The 23,304-nt window shown below is 41.0% G+C and overlaps 1 protein-coding gene across 2 annotated transcripts in view; it reads right to left on the bottom strand.

Annotated features, from left to right (window-relative positions):
* Positions 1–1,214: 1,214 nt before the first annotated feature.
* The window catches only part of LOC106584691 (GRAM domain-containing protein 2A), a 97,693-nt gene continuing 75,603 nt past the window's right edge, over positions 1,215–23,304 (bottom strand). Inside the window, exons 9-12 of one of the 2 annotated variants that reach the window (XM_014170191.3) lie at positions 8,091–8,259; positions 5,094–5,187; positions 3,693–3,800; positions 1,215–1,684 (exon numbers count right to left, since the gene is read on the bottom strand). In XM_014170191.3, the coding sequence (XP_014025666.1) occupies positions 1,639–1,684; positions 3,693–3,800; positions 5,094–5,187; positions 8,091–8,259 (417 nt within the window). In that variant the 3' untranslated portion in view covers positions 1,215–1,638. Of the gene's footprint in view, positions 1,808–3,692; positions 3,801–5,093; positions 5,188–8,090; positions 8,260–23,304 lie in introns of both variants that reach the window. The other variant, XM_014170192.3, reaches the window with a different exon arrangement.

Here is a 23,304-nt window from a genome sequence, read left to right on the forward strand (position 1 = left end):
ACCTCCTCATGGAATATTATAATATTTATAGTACACACCTCCTCATGGAATATTATAATATTTATAGTACACACCTCCTCATGGAACATTATAATATTTATTTTACACACCTCCTCATGGAATATTATAATATTTATAGTACACACCTCCTCCTCAAACATTATAATATTTATAGTACACACCTCCTCCTCATGGAACATTATAATATTTATAGTACACACCTCCTCATGGAATATTATAATATTTATAGTACACACCTCCTCCTCATGGAATATTATAATATTTATAGTACACACCTCCTCATGGAATATTATAATATTTATAGTACACACCTCCTCCTCATGGAATATTATAATATTTATAGTACACACCTCCTCATGGAACATTATAATATTTATAGTACACACCTCCTCCTCATGGAATATTATAATATTTATAGTACACACCTCCTCCTCAAACATTATAATATTTATATTACACACCTCCTCATGGAATATTATAATATTTATAGTACACACCTCCTCCTCATGGAACATTATAATATTTATAGTACACACCTCCTCCTCATGGAATATTATAATATTTATAGTACACACCTCCTCCTCAAACATTATAATATATATAGAACACACCTCCTCGTGGAACATTATAATATTTATAGTACACACCTCCTCCTCAAACATTATAATATTTATAGAACACACCTCCTCGTGGAACATTATAATATTTATAGTATACATCTCCTCCTCGTGGAATATTATAATATTTATATTACACACCTCCTCATGGAATATTATAATATTTATATGTCTGACAACAGGCTCTGTGTGTCTGACAACAGGCTCTGTGTCTGACAACAGGCTCTGTGTGTCTGACAATAGGCTCTGTGTGTCTGACAACAGGCTCTGTGTCTGATAACAGGCTCTGTGTCTGATAACAGGCTCTGTGTGTCTGACAACAGGCTCTGCCTCTGAAAACAGGCTCTGTGTGTCTGAAAACAGGCTCTGTGTGTCTGACAACAGGCTCTGTGTGTCTGATAACAGGCTCTGTGTGTCTGATAACAGGCTCTGTGTGTCTGACAACAGGCTCTGTGTGTCTGATAACAGGCTCTGCCTCTGATAACAGGCTCTGTGTGTCTGATAACAGGCTCTGCCTCTGACAACAGGCTCTGTGTGTCTGATAACATGCTCTGTGTCTGACAACAGGCTCTGCCTCTGACAACAGGCTCTGTGTGTCTGATAACAGGCTCTGTGTGTCTGATAACAGGCTCTGTGTGTCTGACAACAGGCTCTGTGTCTCTGACAAAAGGCTCTGTGTCTGACAAAAGGCTCTGTCTCTAAAATCCTGGACCCGGAAGTGTCTGATCAGTTGACTGGTATTGTAAAGTTTCTTGGCAGCATCCGAGTAGAACAAGGACTTTGAGGTCAAAGGTCAGGTGAACTCCGTTGGCACTGTCCCATTGACACCTACTCTGTAGTCGTCTACTTCCAATTCTCCTCTATCCTCCTCTTTCCATTCCAGTCTTTTGTCTGCAGTGCATAGTCTTTCTAGGGAACGACAAGAGGATTATTGTCTCTCTGGCACCCCCTATTGGACTGTCTATTTAACTGCAGTTTTGGCTTCAGGTCTTGGCTTTTCTCAAGTCATTGTCTTTTCATTGAACCAGCAGGGCACTTCTCCACACCTACAGGGTGGGACAGAGTGAACAGGTAAACAAACAGAGTCTCTGTTTGCCCAATCGCCAGGAGAACCTCCGTGACTGACAGACCATCTGTCCAATGTTGACGCAGCATGCAGCAAATGTTACCTGGGAAGAGACAAACATGCACGTTGGCATAGCAACAGCAATACCTCCTCTCGAAGTGGGGAAGCAATGTTTTATCTAATAAAATATGACTATACAGCAAACATTCAGCCCTGTGTTGAGATGGAAATTAGCTCTAAGCATTCAGCCCTGTGTTAAGATGGGAAATAAGCTCTAAGCATTCAGCCCTGTGTTGAGATGGGAAATAAGCTCAAAGCATTCAGCCCTGTGTTGCTATGGGAAATTAGCTCAAAGCATTCAGCCCTGTGTTGAGATGGGAAATCAGCTCAAAGCATCCAGCCCTGTGTTGAGATGGGAAATTAGCGCAAAGCATTCAGCCCTGTGTTGAGATGGGAAATTAGCTCAAAGCATTCAGCCCTGTGTTGAGATGGGAAATTAGCTCAAAGCTTTCAGCCCTGTGTTGAGATGGGAAATAAGCTCTAAGCATTCAGCCCTGTGTTGCTATGGGAAATTAGCTCAAAGCATTCATCCCTGTGTTGAGATGGGAAATTAGCTCAAAGCATTCAGCCCGGTGTTGACTGGAAATTAGCTCAAAGCATTCAGCTCTGTGTTGAGATGGGAAATTAGCTCAAAGCATTCAGCCCTGTGTTGAGATGGGAAATTAGCTCAAAGTATTCAGCCCTGTGTTGAGATGGGAAATTAGCTCAAAGAATTCAGCACTGTGTTGAGATGGGAAATTAGCTCAAAGCATTCAGCCCTGTGTTGATGGGAAATTAGCTCAAAGCATCCAGCCCTGTGTTGAGATGGGAAATAAGCTCAAAGCATTCAGCCCTGTGTTGATATGGGAAATTAGCTCAAAGCATTCAGCCCTATGTTGAGATGGGAAATAAGCTCTAAACATTCAGCCCTGTGTTGCTATGGGAAATTAGCTCAAAGCATTCAGCCCTGTGTTGCTATGGGAAATTAGCTCAAAGCATTCAGCCCTGTGTTGCTATGGGAAATTAGCTCAAAGCATTCAGCCCTGTGTTGCTATGGGAAATTAGCTCAAAGCATTCAGCCCTGTGTTGAGATGGGAAATTAGCTCAAAGCATTCAGCCCTGTGTTGATGGGAAATTAGCTCAAAGCATTCAGCCCTGTGTTGATGGGAAATTAGCTCAAAGCATTCAGCCCTGTGTTGAGATGGGAAATTAGCTCAAAGTATTCAACCCTGTGTTGATGGGAAATTAGCTCAAAGCATTCAGCCCTGTGTTGAGATGGGAACTTAGCTCAAAGTATTCAGCCCTGTGTTGAGATGGGAAATTAGCTCTAAGCATTCAGCCCTGTGTTGAGATGGGAAATTAGCTCAAAGTATTCAGCTCTGTGTTGAGATGGGAAATAAGCTCTAAGCATTCAGCCCTGTGTTGAGATGGGAAATTAGCTCAAAGCATTCAGCCCTGTGTTGAGATGGGAAATAAGCTCTAAGCATTCAGCCCTGTGTTGAGATGGGAACTTAGCTCTAAGCATTCAGCCCTGTGTTGAGATGGGAAATTAGCTCAAAGCATTCAGCCCTGTGTTGAGATGGGAAATTAGCTCAAAGCATTCAGCCCTGTGTTGAGATGGGAAATTAGCTCAAAGCATTCAGCCCTGTGTTGAGATGGGAAATTAGCTCAAAGCATTCAGCCCTGTGTTGAGATGGGAAATTAGCTTAAAGTATTCAGCCCTGTGTTGAGATGGGAAATTAGCTCAAAGGAACTGGGGGACAAAGGTGATGTTCATGGGTCAAAAATGAGAAGTGTGTATATGTGTGAGAGAGTGAAGATGCACACTTACCTCTCTTGTGTGTGTGTGTTTGTGTGTGTGTGTGTGTGTGTGTGTGTGTGTGTGTGTGTGTGTGTGTGTGTGTGTGTGTGTGTGTGTGTGTGTGTGTGTGTGTGTGTGTGTCCCTCACCTCTCTCTCATGGGCATTGTGGGATGTGTGTTGAGGAAGGACAGCTTCTGCTCTAGACAACACACACGGAAGGCCAGGTAACAGGAGGACAAAACGAGCAGGACGATACTGAAGGAGACAGACACACACCGCACAATGACCACATTGTTTACCACAGGGTTTCTCAAAGTGGGGTCAGTGGAGGTACTTCAAAATATACAAATATATATACTATTAACAGCATCAGATGAAACTCATTTTGGCCAAGGGGTGGAATAAGTTTAGAGGGTATAATAAAATACAATGTAATATGAATCTACCATGTCTGTTCTTAACCGTGGCCAACATGGGCCTGGGAAGCTCACAGGGGTATTGGTATCCACAGTACTCTGTTCTTAACCGTGGCCAACATGGGCCTGGGAAGCTCACAGGGGTATTGGTATCCACAGTACTCTGTTCTTAACTGTGGTCAACATGGGCCTGGGAAGCTCACAGGGGTATTGGTATCCACAGTACTCTGTTCTTAACCGTGGTCAACATGGGCCTGGGAAGCTCACAGGGGTATTGGTATCCACAGTACTCTGTTCTTAACCGTGGTCAACATGGGCCTGGGAAGCTCACAGGGGTATTGGTATCCACAGTACTCTGTTCTTAACCGTGGCCAACATGGGCCTGGGAAGCTCACAGGGGTATTGGTATCCACAGTACTCTGTTCTTAACCGTGGTCAACATGGGCCTGGGAAGCTCACAGGGGTATTGGTATCCACAGTACTCTGTTCTTAACCGTGGCCAACATGGGCCTGGGAAGCTCACAGGGGTATTGGTATCCACAGTACTCTGTTCTTAACCGTGGCCAACATGGGCCTGGGAAGCTCACAGGGGTATTGGTATCCACAGTACTCTGTTCTTAACCGTGGCCAACATGGACCTGGGAAGCTCACAGGGGTATTGGTATCCACAGTACTCTGTTCTTAACCGTGGCCAACATGGGTCTGGGAAGCTCACAGGGGTATTGGTATCCACAGTAGGCCTATACTCCACCAATGATCCATTTTTCAACTCATAGGTTGATAGGTAATAGGTAGGTGTAATATGAACGTGCAATAATAACTACAACCAGCAGGTGGCAGTATGACAGAAAGTGTATAACACAATGAGAGATGCCTTAGCTGAGTGTTTTCCAAACTGTCCCGGGGACCCTAAGCGGTGCACGTTTCGTTTTTGTTGCCCTAACACTACACAGCTGATTCAAATAACCAACTAATCATTCAACTTTGATTATTTGAATCAGCTGTGTATTTCTAGGGGGAAAAACAAAACGTGCACCGCTTAGGGCCACCAGGACCGAGTTTGGGGAAATGCTGCGGCATTCCACGAGAGTACAAACAGATCTGGGACCAGATTAGTCCGTCCCGTACTCACAGCAGGATGAAGAACTTGAGCAGCTGGTACTCCATGTGGCCCAGTTCGTGTACTGGCTCTGTCAGGAGGATCTTCCCTGTCTCCAGACTCCGCTCTGCACACAGCACAACACAGCACAGCAGATGGTATAGGGTGAAGCAAAATGCTTGTGTTACTGTCTCCTAACAGTAACAAGTAAACAAACAATAAAAAAAAACTAAAATCAACTAATCTAAAAATGCCAGAACAAATCCAATGAACATCCCAAATAACACTGTATCAATAACCCAAACCAATCCCAATAACACTGTATCAATAACCCAAACCAATCCCAAATAACACTGTATCAATAACCCAAACCAATCCCAAATAACACTGTATCAATAACCCAAACCAATCCCAAATAACACTGTATCAATAACCCAAATCAATCCCAAATAACACTGTATCAATAACCCAAACCAATCCCAAATAACACTGTATCAATAACCCAAACCAATCCCAAATAACACTGTATCAATAACCCAAACCAATCCCAAATAACACTGTATCAATAACCCAAATCCAATCTATGCTGCGTATCTATACCATAATGGTATACTAAGAATGATATGTACAGCAGTAGATATATTAGTGAGCTACGTCGAGAATCCAGTATACAAACACGCGGTGTGTATAAACAGTGGCATTTTGCTTAGTGTGTGCCCTGAGATTGGATCCCCGGATGAGTAATTCCAAAGACTATAAAAATGGGACCCGATGCGTTTTTATTTTACCTTTATTTAACTAGGCAAGTCAGTTAAGAACAAATTCTTATTTACAATGACAGCCTAGGAACAGTGGGTTAACTGCCTTGTTCAGGGGCAGAACGACAGATTTTACCATGTCAGCTCAGGGGATTCAATCTTGCAACCTTTCGGTTACTAGTCCAACACTCTAACCTCTAGGCTACTTGCCACCCCAGCATTAAGGAGATAGATTGGTGGTAAGGCCCTGTGACAGACTAGTGTCCTGTCCAGGGGGTGTACTTGTACATCAAGCTGCCTCACACTACAGAAACAGGAGGTAGACTAGTGCTCCTGTCCAGGGGGGTGTACTTGTACATCAAGCTGCCTCACACTACAGAAACAGGAGGTAGACTAGTGTCCTGTCCAGGGGGTGTACTTGTACATCAAGCTGCCTCACACTACAGAAACAGGAGGTAGACTAGTGTCCTGTCCAGGGTGGTGTACTTGTACATCAAGTATATAAATACACGGTGTGTATAAAACAGTGTAACATGGTGTGTAAAATAATTGTTCATTTTTGGAGTCCAGGAAGTCCCTGTCTTTCAGTCTATTTTCTTCCATATCCATTTAGTGCCTAATGAACAGGACCCTGCTGAAAACTCCACGTAGCTGGGCTTGTAATGATCTGAGAAGAAGAACAGTTTGTGTTTTTCCTGCCGTTCCTGAGGGCAGCTCTCATACTTCTACAGTCTGTACAACTGACTTCCTCTAGTCAGGAGAAGGACAACAAAGAAATAGGGGGGAAAAAGGAAATTAACATTTAAAAATATTCGAACTCTAAACAAATATCAACTGAGTTCAGGTAGTTTAAGAAGGTGCAGTATGTGGCTCTATGCACACTGGTGAGGAATAAACTGCTGGGTAATCAACAGCAATAGATCCCCACTTCCTGTATCAGTGTGGGACTTTTGGCCCAGAAGGTGACTCCAATGGCTACATTAGCAAACAGCTAGCATGTGGCAGAAGGAAGAGACATCAACCAATAAGCTATTCGTCCTCTTCTGTGTCAAGCATTATCTCAGTACCCCGTCTGTCACGAGAGACTACGTCAGGCATAGAGAACCAAAACAGAGCCTAGATGAGCTAACCTGTTAGCCTGTTTCTGTTTTAGCCAGCTTGACGTTGCCAATGTAATATTGTTGGATAACAGTCAATCAGGCAGCCAACTGAGCTAGGTCTATTCTGAGCCTGTTACCGCGCGTGTGTGTGTGTGTGTGTGTGTGTGTGTGTGTGTGTGTGTGTGTGTGTGTGTGTGTGTGTGTGTGTGTGTGTGTGTGTGTGTGTGTGTGTGTGTGTGTGTGTGTGTGTGTGTGAGAGAAAGTAACATGACAGGCTGTGTGTGATAGGGCTGACAGTGATGGATGAAATCCTAATCCTAACCTGTGCCATAAAGGGGGTGAAAATATCTGACCTTGGAACAATGGTTAGGTTATTGTCCACAACGATTTAGGCTTTAACCTCAGCCCTGACAGAGATCCTAACATGTCCACCATTTAAAACTCAGTCCTGACAGAGATCCTAACATGTCCACCATTTAAAACTCAGCCCTGACAGAGATCCTAACATGTCCACCATTTAAAACTCAGTCCTGACAGAGATCCTAACATGTCCACCATTTAAAACTCAGCCCTGACAGAGATCCTAACATGTCCACCATTTAAAACTCAGTCCTGACAGAGATCCTAACATGTCCACCATTTAAAACTCAGCCCTGACAGAGATCCTAACATGTCCACCATTTAAAACTCAGTCCTGACAGAGATCCTAACATGTTCACCATTTAAAACTCAGCCCTGACAGAGATCCTAACATGTCCACCATTTAAAACTCAGCCCTGACAGAGATCCTAACATGTCCACCATTTAAAACTCAGCCCTGACAGAGATCCTAACATGTCCATCATTTAAAACTCAGTCCTGACAGAGATCCTAACATGTTCACCATTTAAAACTCAGCCCTGACAGAGATCCTAACATGTCCACCATTTAAAACTCAGCCCTGACAGAGATCCTAACATGTCCACCATTTAAAACTCAGCCCTGACAGAGATCCTAACATGTCCACCATTTAAAACTCAGTCCTGAGAGAGATCCTAACATGTCCAGCTTTTAGACATTCAAGTGTAGCCTGGAGGTAAAAAAAATCCTAAATAATAATTTGCCATCAAGGAAATCATTAGCTCTCACCCTTTGATGATTAATGATAGAGTGGGGCTGACCTTTGATCTTACCCTTTAATGTCAGTGGAACCTCCGTAGGTAGGTAGGGGATGTCCACTGCACTCCGACTGCTGGTGGAGTTACCAAGGAGATCCGGGAGAGAGGAGGACACGGACGGAATGGACGGCTTCCTCCTCCACTTCAACACCGGAGGGAAGTCATTGACCACGGGGAACTCATCCTGAATGAGGGGAGGAGAGGAGGAGAAAGGGGAAGAGAGGAGAGCTTAAGGAGGGGAGGAAATGATGTTGGCTGAAGAGAAAAGGTATGGTAACTTTAATAAAGTTTAGACACTGTTGGGGAAGCTACACTGAAATCATAGTTTACCAAACTACCATTTATTTTTTCACTAGAAGAATTTAAGCTACACTAAATCTACCCTTAAGAAAAATATAGGTTTACTGAACTAAATCTACTCTTAAGAAAAATATAGTTTACTGAACTAAATCTACTCTTAAGAAAAATATAGTTTACTGAACTAAATCTACTCTTAAGAAAAATATAGTTTACTGAACTAAAGCTACTTTGAAAAAGTAGTTCACCACATCCAAACTACTTAGTGAAAAAATGAAATGACATAGACTACAAATTGCAAGAAAATATCACTCTGTGGTCAGGTGTTAACAGAATGTGAAATGTAGCCTATTAAACACAAAAACTATGTTTCAAGTCAGAATTAGGAAGGTCTGATGCTGAAAAATAAATATTTCTATATTTTGGTAAAACCAAACAGTAGTTAGCTACACTGCTACATGATAAAACAGCAGTGTGTAGTTCCAGTAGTTAGCTACACCGCTACATGGTAAAACAGTAGTGTGTAGTTCCAGTAGTTAGCTACACCGCTACATGGTAAAACAGTAGTGTGTAGTTCCAGTAGTTAGCTACACCGCTACATGGTAAAACAGTAGTGTGTAGTTCCAGTAGTTAGCTACACCGCTACATGGTAAAACAGTAGTGTGTAGTTCCAGTAGTTAGCTACACCGCTACATGGTAAAACAGTAGTGTGTAGTTCCAGTAGTTAGCTACACCGCTACATGGCAAATAAATCGAATCAAATGAAATTGTATTTGTCACATGCTTCGTATGCTTACTTATGGGTCCTGTTCCAACAATGCAGAGTTAAAGAAAAGGTAAAAAATGTAATAACAACTAGAACGGTGACACAAGGAATAAATACACACTGAATAACGAAACAAAATTAGGAGTAAAAATAACATGGCTATATACAAGAAATAGAAAAAACATGGCATACACAGGGAGTCCCAGTACCGAGCTGATGTGAAGTGGTACGAGGTAATAACATGGCTATATACAAGAAGTAGAAAATAACATGGCTATATACAGGAAGTAGAAAATAACATGGCTATATACAAGAAGTAGAAAATAACATGGCTATATACAGGAAATAGAAAAAACATGGCATACACAGGGAGTCCCAGTACCGAGCTGATGTGAAGTGGTACGAGGTAATAACATGGCTATATACAAGAAGTAGAAAATAACATGGCTATATACAGGAAGTAGAAAATAACATGGCTATATACAAGAAGTAGAAAATAACATGGCTATATACAGGAAGTAGAAAATAACATGGCTATATACAAGAAGTAGAAAATAACATGGCTATATACAAGAAGTAGAAAATAACATGGCTATATACAAGAAGTAGAAAATAACATGGCTATATACAGGAAATAGAAAATAACATGGCTATATACAGGAAGTAGAAAAAACATGGCATACACAGGGAGTCCCAGTACCGAGCTGATGTGAAGTGGTACGAGGTAATAACATGGCTATATAGAGGGAGTACCAGTACTGAGCCGATGTGCAGCATTACGAGGTAATTGTGGTAGATATGTACATATAAGTAGAGGTAAAGTGACTAGACAACATGATAGATAATATACAGTAACAGCAGTATACTGTAGGTAGGGGTAAAGGATAGATAATAGACAGTAACAGCAGTATACTGTAGGTAGGGGTAAAGGATTGATAATAGACAGTAACAGCAGTATACTGTAGGTAGGGTTAAAGGATAGATAATAGACAGTAGCAGCAGTATACTGTAGGTAGGGGTAAAGGATAGATAATAGACAGTAACAGCAGTATATTGTAGGTAGGGGTAAAGGATAGATAATAGACAGTAACAGCAGTATACTGTAGGTAGGGGTAAAGTGACTAGACAACAGGATAGATAATAGACAGTAACAGCAGTATACTGTAGGTAGGGGTAAAGGGTAGATAATAGACAGTAACAGCAGTATACTGTAGGTAGGGGTAAAGGATAGATAATAGACAGTAACAGCAGTATACTGTAGGTAGGGGTAAAGGATAGATAATAGACAGTAACAGCAGTATACTGTAGGTAGGGGTAAAGGGTAGATAATAGACAGTAACAGCAGTATACTGTAGGTAGGGGTAAAGGATAGATAATAGACAGTAACAGCAGTATACTGTAGGTAGGGGTAAAGGATAGATAATAGACAGTAACAGCAGTATACTGTAGGTAGGGGTAAAGGATAGATAATAGACAGTAACAGCAGTATACTGTAGGTAGGGGTAAAGGATAGATAATAGACAGTAACAGCAGTATACTGTAGGTAGGGGTAAAGGATAGATAATAGACAGTAACAGCAGTATACTGTAGGTAGGGGTAAAGGATAGATAATAGACAGTAACAGCAGTATACTGTAGGTAGGGGTAAAGGATAGATAATAGACAGTAACAGCAGTATATTGTAGGTAGGGGTAAAGGATAGATAATAGACAGTAACAGCAGTATACTGTAGGTAGGGGTAAAGGATAGATAATAGACAGTAACAGCAGTATACTGTAGGTAGGGGTAAAGGATAGATAATAGACAGTAACAGCAGTATACTGTAGGTAGGGGTAAAGGATAGATAATAGACAGTAACAGCAGTATACTGTAGGTAGGGGTAAAGGATAGATAATAGATAGTAACAGCAGTATACTGTAGGTAGGGGTAAAGGATAGATAATAGACAGTAACAGCAGTATATTGTAGGTAGGGGTAAAGGATAGATAATAAACAGTAACAGCAGTATATTGTAGGTAGGGGTAAAGGATAGATAATAGACAGTAACAGCAGTATACTGTAGGTAGGGGTAAAGGATAGATAATAGATAGTAACAGCAGTATACTGTAGGTAGGGGTAAAGGATAGATAATAGACAGTAACAGCAGTATATTGTAGGTAGGGGTAAAGTGACTAAAGAGACAGTAACAGCAGTATACTGTAGGTAGGGGTAAAGGACAGATAATAGACAGTAACAGCAGTATACTGTAGGTGAGCGGTAAAGGATAGATGATGGACAGTAACAGCAGTATACTGTAGCGTAGGGGTAAAGGATAGATATAGACAGTAACAGCAGTGTGCTGTAGGTAGGGGTAAAGGATAGATGATAGACAGTAACAGCAGTGTAGTGTAGGTAGGGGTAAGGATAGATGATAGTCAGTAACAGCTGTGTGCTGTGGTAGTGGTGGTGTTGGGGCGTCAGTGTAGTATGCTGTGGGTAGAGGTCCAGTGTGTTTTTAGCAGTAGCAGTCAGTACAATGTAGAGTTAGTGGCAAAGTGACTTGAAGGTCAATGCAGATAGTCCGGGAAGCTATTTGGTTAACTATTAAACTAACTATTTAACTAACTATTTATCAGTCTTGTGTCTTGGGGGTAGAAGCTGTTCAGGCTCATGTTGGTTCCAGACTTGGTGCATTGGTACCGCTTGCAGTGCGGTAGCAAAGAGAACAGTCTGTTGCTTGGGTGGCTGGAGTCTGACAATTAATTGGGCCTTCCTCTGACACTGCCTGGTATAGAGGTCCTGGATGGCAGGGAGTTCGGCCCCAGTGATGTGCTCGGCCCTACTCACTATCCTCTGTAGCGCTTTGCGGTTTGGATGCCAAACAGTTACCATACCAAAAGGTGATGCAGACTGTCAAAAACATTACTAACAACTGCAAACACTACCTTGATTTGAATTTAGTTTAACTACCAACAAGCTACTGCAAAATGGAGTTTAATGACTAGTTGAACTTGAGTTTAGGTGATACAATCCCAATGTTTTGGTTGTCATGGTGTGATTGTATACCCTGAGCTTTATTAAAAGGTCACGTTTGGGAGCAGCAAAACAGTGAGCGGACATTGTCTTTTTCTATGTATCAGACCCTCTTTTTGCCCAGCGGTTGTTGTTAAAACATATTGGATCCTGTCATTATGCCAGTGATTTAAACACACCATCAAGGGAGAGAAGGCTAGATGGGTTGAGGGTTGTCCTTTCAGCACTGACATCATTGAGGGATATTATTGATTTAGTAGCTCTAAAAGCCCTTTAATATTCACCTGAGTAAAATACCATGATTCCCTTAACCCATAATGCCCTTAACCCATAATGTCCTTAACCCATAATGCCCTTAACCCATAATGTCCTTAACCCATAATGTCCTTAACTCATAATGTCCTTAACCCATAATGTCCTTAACCCATAATGTCCTTAACCTGTTGGGGCTCGGGGGCAGTATTGAGAAATTTTGAAAAAAATATGTGCCCATTTTTAACTGCCTCCTACACCAACTCAGAAGCTAGGATATGCATATTATTAACACATTCGGATAGAAAACACTCTGAATTTTCTAAAACAGTTTGAATGGTGTGTGTAAGTATAACAAAACTCATATTGCAGGCAAAAACCTGTGAAAAATAGATTAAAAAAAAATGTGAATTTTGTGACTGTACTATTTAGTGTCATTGTTTTATAGATACCATAGTGAGAAAGGATTCATTTCGCAACACCTATGGCTTCCACTAGATGTCAAATCAAATCAAATCAAATTTATTTTTATATAGCCCTTCGTACATCAGCTGATATTCTCAAAGTGCTGTACAGAAACCCAGCCTAAAACCCCAAACAGCAAGCAAAGCATGTGAAAGAAGCACGGTGGCTAGGAAAAACTCCCTAGGAAAAACTCCCTAGAAAGGCCAAAAACCTAGGAAGAAACCTAGAGAGGAACCAGGCTATGAGGGGTGGCCAGTCCTCTTCTGGCTGTGCAGGGTGGATATTAAAACAGAACATGGTCAAAATGTTAAAATGTTAAAATGTTCATAAATGACCAGCATGGTCAAATAATAATAATCAACGATCTTTATAAAGTTGTTTGAAGCGTCTATGATAAACAGAGAGCAAATTAGAATGCAAGGAAGTTGACATGTCGTCACTTCATTTTTTTGCGCCTGCGCATAAATCTGAGAAGCGTGAGTTTGTCATAATTGTTTATCTAGACATAGGATAGGTTGTGTGAAAATATTACTGATGTTTAACGTTAAAAATGGACCAAAAGATTAATGCTAAACAACGTTTGACATGTTTGAACGAACGTAAATAGATTATTTACTAGGTATTTTTAGCTTTTCGGCGTGATTTTACACCCCCCCCCCACAACGTTTTGTGGGAGCATAATGAACGCTAACTACTTGGTGTTATTTGGACATAAATTATGAACTTTGTCAAAAGAAACCACATTTGTTCCGGACCTGGGATTCCTGGCAGTGCCTTCTGATGGAGATAATCAAAGGTAAGGGGATATTTACAATGTTATTATCGATATTAGATGATGCTAACTGTAAAGCATAGCTTATTGTTCTTAGCATAGCACCCCGTTTATTGCAAAATGTGATTTCCCAGTAAAGTTATTTTGAGATCTGGCCATTCGGTAGCAATTACGAGATGATAATATATTATTCTTTGAATGACAATATTATAATTTATCAATGTTTTCGAATAGTAATTTTGTTATGTTCACCGGAAGCATTTCAGAGAAGAAAAAAATCTGAATTTCACGCTACTGTAAAATGCTGTTTTTGGATATAAATATGAACTTGATGGAACAAAAAATGCATGTATTGTATAACATAATGTCCTAGGAGTGTCATCTGATGGAGATTGACAAAGGTTAGTGCATAATTCTAGCTGGTTTCTGCTTTTGGTGACGCCTGACCTTGAATTGAAAATGGATGTTTGTACTTTTGTGGCTATGTACTGTCCTAACATAATCTAACTTTATGCTTTTGCCGTAAAGCCTCTTTGAAAATCGAACAATGTGGTTAGATTAAGGAGATGTTTATCTTTTAAATTGTGTAAAATAGTTGATTGTTTGAGAAATTGAAATTATTAGATTTTTGATGTTTTGAATTTCCAGCCTTGTTAGCAATCCCGACTCGGGGTTCATTGCTAACCTGTAGCCCCAACAGGTTTTAACCCATAATGCCCTTAACCCACAATGTCCTTAACCCATAATGCCCTTAACCTAAAATGTCCTTAACCTAAAATGTCCTTAACCCATAATGTCCTTAACCCATAATGCCTTTAACCCATAATGCCTTTAACCCATAATGCCCTTAACCCATAATGTCCTTAACCCTTAATGCCCTTATCCCATGGTGACATCTACAACCACTAAAGGGTGAGAGTATAGAGAGCAGTGTAGAATAGAGTATAGTAGTGTAGTGTATAGTATAGTAGTGTAGAGTATAGAAGTTTAGTGTAGAGTAGTGTAAAGTGGTGCAGTGTAGAGTATAGTACAGTAGTGTAGAGTAGAGTAGTGTAGAGTTGAGTAGTGTAGTGTAATGTAGAGTATAGTAGTGTAGAGCAGTGTAGTGCGGTGTAGAGTATATTTGTGTAGAGTATAGCAGAGTATAGTGGAGCAGTGTAGAGTATAGTAGTGTAGCGCATTGTGGAGTATAGTGGAGCAGCGTAGAGTATAACGGTGTGGGGTATAGTAGAGTGAAGTGGTGTAGAGCAGTGTAGAGTATATCAGTGTAGAGTGTAGTAGTGTAGAGTATGGTAGTGTAGCGTAGCGTAGTGTATAGTAGTGTGGCGTAGAGTATAGTGGAGCAGTGTAGAGTATAGTGGTGTAGAGTACAGTAGTGTAGCGTATAGTAGTGTTGAGTATAGTAGAGCATAGAAGTTTAGAGTATGGTGGAGTAGTGCAGAGTATAGTGTAGCAGTGTAGAGTATGGTAGAGCATAGCAGTGTAGAGTATAGTAGTGTGGGGTATAGTAGAGCATAGCAGTGAAGATATAGAGTGTAGTAGAGTGGTGCAGAGTATAGTGGAGCAGTGTAGAGTATAGTAGTGTAGAGTATAGTAGTGTAGTGTATAGTGGAGCAGTGTAGAGTATAGTAGTGTACAGTATAGCAGTGTAGAGTATAGTAGTGTAGAGTATAGTAGTGTAGAGTATAGTAGTGTGGAGTATAGTGGAGCAGTGTATAGTATAGTGGTGTATAGTATAGTAGTGTAGAGTATAGTGGTGTGGAGTATAGTAGTGTAGCGTATAGTGGAGAAGTGTAGAGTATAGTAGTGTAAAGTATAGTATTGTAGAGTGTAGAGTAGAAGTAGAGTAGTGTAGACTATAGTGTGGTGTAGTGTAGAGCATAGTAGTGTAGTGTGGTGTAGAGTATAGTAGTGTAGAGTATAGCGTGTAGGGTAGAGTATGGTAGTGTATGCTATAGTATAGCGGTGTAGAGTATAGTTGAGTATAGCAGTGTAGAGTATAGTAGTGTATAGTACAGTAGAGTATATTTGCGTAGAGTATAGCGGTGTAGTAGTGTAGAGTAGCGTGGTGTAGAGTAGTGTAGATTATAGTAGAGCATAGCAGCAAAGAGTAGAGTATAGCAGAGCAGTGTAGAGTATAGTGGAGCAGTGTAGAGTATAGTAGTGTAGAGTATAGCGTGTAGGGTAGAGTATGGTAGTGTAGGTTTTTGGCCTTTCTAGGGAGTTTTTCCTAGGGAGTTTTTCCTAGCCACCGTGCTTCTTTCACATGCTTTGCTTGCTGTTTGGGGTTTTAGGCTGGGTTTCTGTACAGCACTTTGAGAATATCAGCTGATGTACGAAGGGCTATATAAAATAAATTTGATTTGATTGATTTGATATAGCAGTGTAGAGTATAGTAGTGTATAGTACAGTAGAGTATATTAGCGTAGAGTATAGCGGTGTAGCATAGAGTAGGAGTAGACTATACTATAGTGTGGAGGTGTAGAGTAGTGTAGAGTATGGTAGTGTAGAGTATAGTGGTGTAGACCATAGTATGGTAGACTATAGTAGTGTACCATAGAGTAGAGTAGAGTATGGTAGTGTAGATTATAGTATAGTAGTGTAGAGTAGTGTAAGGGAGAGTATGGTAGGGTAGACTGTAGTATAGTAGTGTACAGTAGAGTAGTGTGGAGTAGTGTAGAGTATAGTAGTGTAGTGTAGAGTAGTGTGGTGTAGAGTAGTGTAGATTATAGTAGAGCATAGCAGCAAAGAGTAGAGTATAGCAGAGCAGTGTAGAGTATAGTGGAGCAGTGTAGAGTATAGTAGTGTAGAGTATAGCGGAGCAGTGTAGAGTATAGTGGAGAATAGTAGTGTCGAGTATAGTTGTGTAGTGCGGAGTATGGTGGAGCATGGAAGTGTGGAGTAGTGTAGAGTATAATGGAGTATAGTAGAGTAGAGTGTAGTAGAGTGCAGTTGTGCAGAGTGGAGTAGTGTAGAGTATAGTAGTGTGGAGTAGTGTAGAGTAGAATAGAGTAGAGCATAGCAGTGAAGAGTAGAGCACAGTAGAGTAGTGTAGAGTATAGTGGACCAGTGTAGAGTATAGTAGAGTAGTGTAGAGTATAGTGGATCAGTGTAGAGTATAGTGGTGTGGAGTATAGTGGAGCAGTGTAGGGTATAGTGGAGTATAGTGGTGTAGTGTGGAGTATGGTGGAGTATAGCAGTGTGGAGCAGTGTGGAGTATAGTAGGGTGTAGTAGAGTGCAGGTGTGCAGAGTGGAGTAGTGTAGAGTAGTGTTGAGTACTGTAGAGTATAGTAGTGTATAGTATAGTAGTGTAGAGTAGTGTAGAGTAGAATAGAGTAGGAATAGAGTAGACTAGTGTAGACTATAATATAGTGGTGTAGAGTATAGTAGTGTGGAGTATAGTGGAGCAGTGTATAGTATAGTGGTGTATAGTATAGTAGAGTATAGTAGTGTGGAGTATAGTAGTGTAGCGTATAGTGGAGAAGTGTAGAATATAGTAGTGTAAAGTATAGTAGTGTAAAGTATAGTATTGTAGAGTGTAGAATAGAGTAGGAGTAGAGTAGTGTAGACTATAGTGTGGTGTAGTGTAGAGTATAGTATTGTAGCGTATGGTAGTATAGAGTAGAGTACGGTAGTGTAGACTAAAGTATAGTGTTGTAGTGTAGAGCATAGTAGTGTGGACTATAGTAGTGTAGAGTAGAGTATAGTAGGTGGTAGGAGGGTGGAGTATGGTAGTGTAGGCTATAGTATAGCGGTGTAGAGCATAGCAGAGTATAGTTGTGCCATAGTAGAGTATAGTGGTGTAGCATAGAGTAGGAGTAGACTATACTATAGTATAGTGGTGTAGAGTAGAGTAGTTTAGAGTATAGTGGTGTAGACTATAGCAGGGTAGACTATAGTAGTGTACAGTAGAGTAGAGTATGGTAGTGTAGATTATAGTATCGTAGTGTGGTGTAGTGTAAAGTAGTGTAGAGTATAGTAGTGTGGAGTATAGTAGTGTATAGTATGGTAGAGTGGACTATAGTAGTGTACAGTAGAGTAGAGTATGGTAGTGTAGATTATAGTATCGTAGTGTGGTGTAGTGTAAAGTCGTGTAGAGTATAGTAGTGTGGACTATAGTAGTGTACAGTACAGTAGAGTAGAGTAGAGTAGAGTATGGTCGTGTAGATTATAGTATAGTAGTGTAGTGTAGAGTATAGTAGTGTATATTATGGCAGAGTAGGTTATAGTATATCGGTGTAGAGTATAGTAGTGTAGAGTATGGTAGTGTAGACTATAGTATTGCGGTGTAGAGTATAGTTGTGTAGAGTAGAGTAGTGTAGAGTAGAGTAGTGTAGGGGAGAGTATGGTAGGGTAGACTGTAGTATAGTAGTGTAGTGTAGTGTAGAGTATGGTAGTGTAGACTATAGTAGCTGTCACGTCCTGGCCAGTATAAGGGTTAATTGTTATTGTAGTTTGGTCAGGACGTGGCAGAGGGTATTTGTTTTATGTGGTTCGGGGTGGTGTTTTGGTAAAAGGGTGTTTGATTTAGTATTTCCGGGTTTTTGGGTTATGATCTATGTTTATGTAATTCTAGGTAGTCTGTTTCTATGTAGAGTTAATTGGGGTGGACTTCCAATTGAAGGCAGCTGTGTGGTGTTGCCTTTGATTGGAAGTCCTATATTAGTTGGGTGTGTTGGTCTGTGTGTTTGTGGGAGATTGTTCTGTGTTTAGCCTTGTGCCTTGCCAGACTGTCTGTATATCGTTCGTTCACTTGTTTTGTTATTTTGGTGTTCATTTTGGGAAGTTAATAAACGTCAAGATGAGCTTTTACACATACCTGCTGCGTTTTGGTCCTCCATTACCGATGACAACCGTGACAGTAGCGTAGTGTAGAGTATGGTAGTGTAGACGGGGGTAGGTGAGTAGTGTGAGTGGTAGGTGCTAGAGGTAGGTGGTAGAGGCTAGTGGTCAGTCGTGAGAGGCGGGGGGGGGGGGGGTATAGTAGTGTATATTATGGCAGAGTAGGTTATCGTATATCGGTGTAGAGTATAGTAGAGTATAGTAGGGGAGAGTATGGTAGTGTAGACTATAGTAGTGTAGTGTATGGTAGAATGGACTATAGTAGTGTACAGTACAGTAGAGTATGGTCGTGTAGATTATAGTATAGTAGTGTAGTGTAGAGTAGTGTAGAATATAGTAGTGTATATTATGGCAGAGTAGGTTATCGTATATCGGTGTAGAGTATAGTAGAGTATAGTAGTGTAGAGTATGGCAGTGTAGACTATAGTATTGCGGTGTAGAGTATAGTTGTGTAGAGTAGAGTAATGTAGAGTAGTGTAGAGTAGTGTAGGGGAGAGTATGGTAGGGTAGACTGTAGTATAGTAGTGTACAGTAGAGTAGAGTAGTGTAGTGTAGTGTAGAGTATGGTAGTGTAGACTATAGTAGTGTAGTGTAGAGTAGTGTAGAGTATGGTAGTGTAGACTATAGTAGAGTAGACTATATTAGTGTAGAGTAGTGTAGAGTATGGCAGTGTAGACTATAGTAGTGTAGTGTAGAGTAGTGTGGAGTATGGTAGTGTAGACTATAGTAGTGTAGTGTAGAGTATGGTAGTGTAGACTAGTAGTGTAGAGTAGTGTAGAGTAGACTATAGTAGTGTAGTGTAGTGTAGAGTATGGTAGTGTAGACTATAGTAGTGTAGTGTAGTGTAGAGTATGGCAGTGTAGACTAGTAGTGTAGTGTAGTGTAGTGTAGAGTAGTGTAGAGTAGTGTTGAGTATGGTAGTGTAGACTATAGTAGTGTAGAGTAGTGTAGAGTATGGTAGTGTAGAGTATGGTAGTGTAGACTATAGTAGTGTAGTGTAGAGTAGTGTAGAGTATGGAAGTGTAGACTATAGTAGTGTAGTGTAGTGTAGTGTTGAGTATGGTAGTGTAGACTATAGTAGTGTAGTGTAGTGTAGTGTAGAGTATGGTAGTGTAGACTATAGTAGTGTAGTGTAGTGTAGAGTAGTGTAGACTATAGTAGTGTAGTGTAGTATAGAGTATGGTAGTGTAGACTATAGTAGTGTAGTGTAGTGTAGAGTATGGTAGTGTAGACTATAGTAGTGTAGTGTAGAGTAGTGTAGTGTAGTGTAGAGTATGGTAGTGTAGACTATAGTAGTGTAGTGTAGTGTAGAGTAGTGTAGAGTGGTGTAGAGTAGTGTAGAGTAGTGTAGACTATAGTAGTGTAGAGTAGTGTAGAGTAGTGTAGACTATAGTAGTGTAGAGTAGTGTATGGTAGTGTAGACTATAGTAGTGTAGTGTAGTGTAGAGTATGGTAGTGTAGACTATAGTAGAGTAGTGTAGTGTAGAGTAGAGTATGGTAGTGTAGACTATTGTAGTGTAGTGTAGAGTAGTGTAGAGTAGACTATAGTAGTGCAGTGTAGTGTAGAGTAGACTATAGTAATGTAGTGTAGAGTAGACTATAGTAGTGTAGTGTAGAGTAGAGTAGACTAGTGTAGAGTATGGCAGTGTAGACTATAGTAGTGTAGAGTAGTGTAGAGTGGTGTAGAGTAGTGTAGACTATAGTAGTGTATGGTAGTGTAGACTATAGTAGTGTAGTGTAGAGTATGGTAGTGTAGACTATAGTAGAGTAGTGTAGTGTAGAGTATGGTAGTGTAGACTATTGTAGTGTAGTGTAGAGTAGACTATAGTAGTGTAGTGTAGAGTAGTGTAGAGTAGACTATAGTAGTGTAGTGTAGAGTAGACTATAGTAGTGTAGTGTAGAGTAGTGTAGAGTAGACTATAGTAGTGTAGTGTAGAGTAGAGTAGACTAGTGTAGAGTATGGCAGTGTAGACTATAGTAGTGTAGAGTAGTGTAGAGTAGACTAGTGTAGAGTATGGCAGTGTAGACTATAGTAGTGTAGTGTAGTGCAGTGTAGTGTAGAGTATGGTAGTGTAGACTATAGTAGTGTAGTGTAGTGTAGAGTAGTGTAGAGTATGGTAGTGTAGACTATAGTAGTGTAGTGTAGTGCAGTGTAGTGTATGGTAGTGTAGTGTAGTGTAGTGTAGTGTAGACTATAGTAGTGTAGCATATAGTAGTGTAGTGTAGAGTATGGTAGTGTAGACTATAGTAGAGTAGTGTAGTGTAGAGTATGGTAGTGTAGACTATAGTAGTGTAGTGTAGAGTATGGTAGTGTAGACTATAGTAGTGTAGTGTAGAGTAGAGTATGGTAGTGTAGACTATAGTAGTGTAGTGTAGTGTATGGCAGTGTAGACTATAGTAGTGTAGTGTAGAGTAGAGTATGGTAGTGTAGACTATAGTAGTGTATTACGATGGCAACTCTGATCATGAATAATCTACTCATGTACTGACTTTTTATGTTGCCTATAGTGTGTCTTGTGTAGTGCAAGCAATTATTTACCTATACTCTTGGTATTGTGTATTTACCACTGACATATAGGATGCATGTGATGCCTTTGGTATTACATCATTTATTGACAATATACCTGCCTGTACATCTATTATGACACTACAATGATACCATATTAATCATGAATGTATAATCATAACTGTTTGACTGCTTTGGCTTTGACTGCTTTGGAAATGGCAAAACTGTTCTATTTTACTCCCCTCTCACTATGTACTGGGTTGGACATGATGCATATATAAAGTGCTCCGCATGATGTGATAACCACTGAGTGACACTCTGCTACAATCGACCGCTAAGTCGAGACTAAGACGGCTATGGGATCCAGGCTGTAACTTGTACCTGTGCCACACACTTGAACACATGGCTCCAGATGACACTTGTTCTGACACAATAAATGCTTGTGAACACTTTCTGCTGTAGTTGTACATGAAATACATGATGTTACCAGATGCACTCTGTGTCCGTGAGTTTTATTACACACACACACACTTCTGTAGCATTTCATTAGTTTATTATTGTTCATTTGCAATGGATACAGACACAATGGTACATTGCCATGGTTATATTCTCAACAATAGAAGTGATACATAATAAAAGCAAGCTTGCTCTACCCTAGGCTTAGACCATCATTTCCCATATCCTGGCAATACATATTGGGCTGTTTGCTAAATGTCACCCACTGCAGGGTGTCCAATGTCCACACCGGACTCTTCATCAGTGGCAGCTACAGGTTGTCCTACATCCACACCGGACCCTTCATCAGTGGCAGCTACAGGTTGTCCTATATCCACACCTGCTCCTTCCGCTCTTGCCCCTTCCACACTTGCTCCTGCCATCATCTTGCTCATATTTCTCCCAATTCCATCTATTCCACATAGTGGCAGGTAGGTAGAGAGCAACACTCGATACACCACATTCTTCATTGTGCACCAGATGTCTTCCATGTTATAAACCGGTCCCTTGTTCAAGACGAGTATCATGTTCTTGGGACACCTAGGACCAGTCTCAATCCTAGTCTGTTGCTGTAGAGTTTGATCGATCTCGACGGTAAGGCAAACATCAAAGTCGTCTTGGTTTGATCGTTTGACGTAGCTGGAGCCGTTTGACACCGAAGAAGACGTTCCTGGAGCCTTGGCAGCAGCAGCACATACAGCGCTTAGAAATGATTCACATTCCATGTGAGCCCTATACAGATAGGTGTGATAGGTGGTGTGCCTATACGGACACTTGTGTATATCCCGCACAAGGGCCATCATTCTTCTGTTGCCCTCCACAGATATCGACGTATTGACTCTGTGGTAGCCTGACATCATCACTTTGAAAGTTAATGTGAAAGGAGGGCCTGATGTAGCAAACTGGAGCATACGGTTGAACATATCAGTCTCTGCATCGTTCATATCGGCTGTATCACTCGTCTCAGCCCGAGTCCAGGGGCTGCTTTCGTCAGTTAACATCAGGAAGCGATTGCTACCTTGGTATCCCAGTGGTAACATTGAAGGCTCCTCTGTGGGTTTGCAATTGAAGCCTGGGTTCGATGCCATTTCAGAAGCTACTGCTGAAAGAGTATCTACACCACTAGCTTTTATAGGAAACATGATAGCCTAGAAGATGTGAGACACAGCTATGAGAGGTTGGATTACCTGGCCAAGGTTTAGTTATAGAGTGGAGAGTAGTAATAAAGTACAGATATGATAGTAGGACATGTCAAGCTAGGGTTCATATAGCCAACCGACACTGTGTTTGGGGGAGGACGTATCCAACGCTGGATGTTTCAGTGTGGGTATGGAGAAGGTAGTGTCACTGTACAAAGGGTCCGTTGACCAGACTCAACTATATACAGTCTGATTCTAGCTGTGTTCTCACAATTGTATTCAACCTCTATACCAAGAAGGGGTTGTGCTCTATGTATACTGGATCAATGGAGTGTGACCATACAGCAGTAATGCAAGGTATAGCGAGTTTGACAATGGAAGGAGAAACCATGTTGAGGCAATCTAAGCCTCAATCGAAGCCGAATGGTGTTGTTACCAGGTCTTCCCGGAGGACGCGTTCCACCAAGTGGCGTATTCTCGTGGACCCGTACCTCCGGTCTGCCTTAGAGGCTCTAGGTGCCAGACTGAACAACCTCACCTGCAGTTACATACACATCTGGGTGTACCCGTCTGGCAGAGACCAGAGTCTGGACCTGTTATGCGAATGTCATGTTATGGGCCTAACCGAGTGTGTCACAGTATCCACAGAAAATGGTGCCCCTCCTCGGCCGGGCGGCACTCGGC

The sequence above is a fragment of the Salmo salar genome, chromosome 23 (assembly GCF_965601325.2).
Source record: "Salmo salar chromosome 23, fSalSal1, whole genome shotgun sequence".
In the NCBI taxonomy this organism is placed as follows: domain Eukaryota; kingdom Metazoa; phylum Chordata; class Actinopteri; order Salmoniformes; family Salmonidae; genus Salmo; species Salmo salar.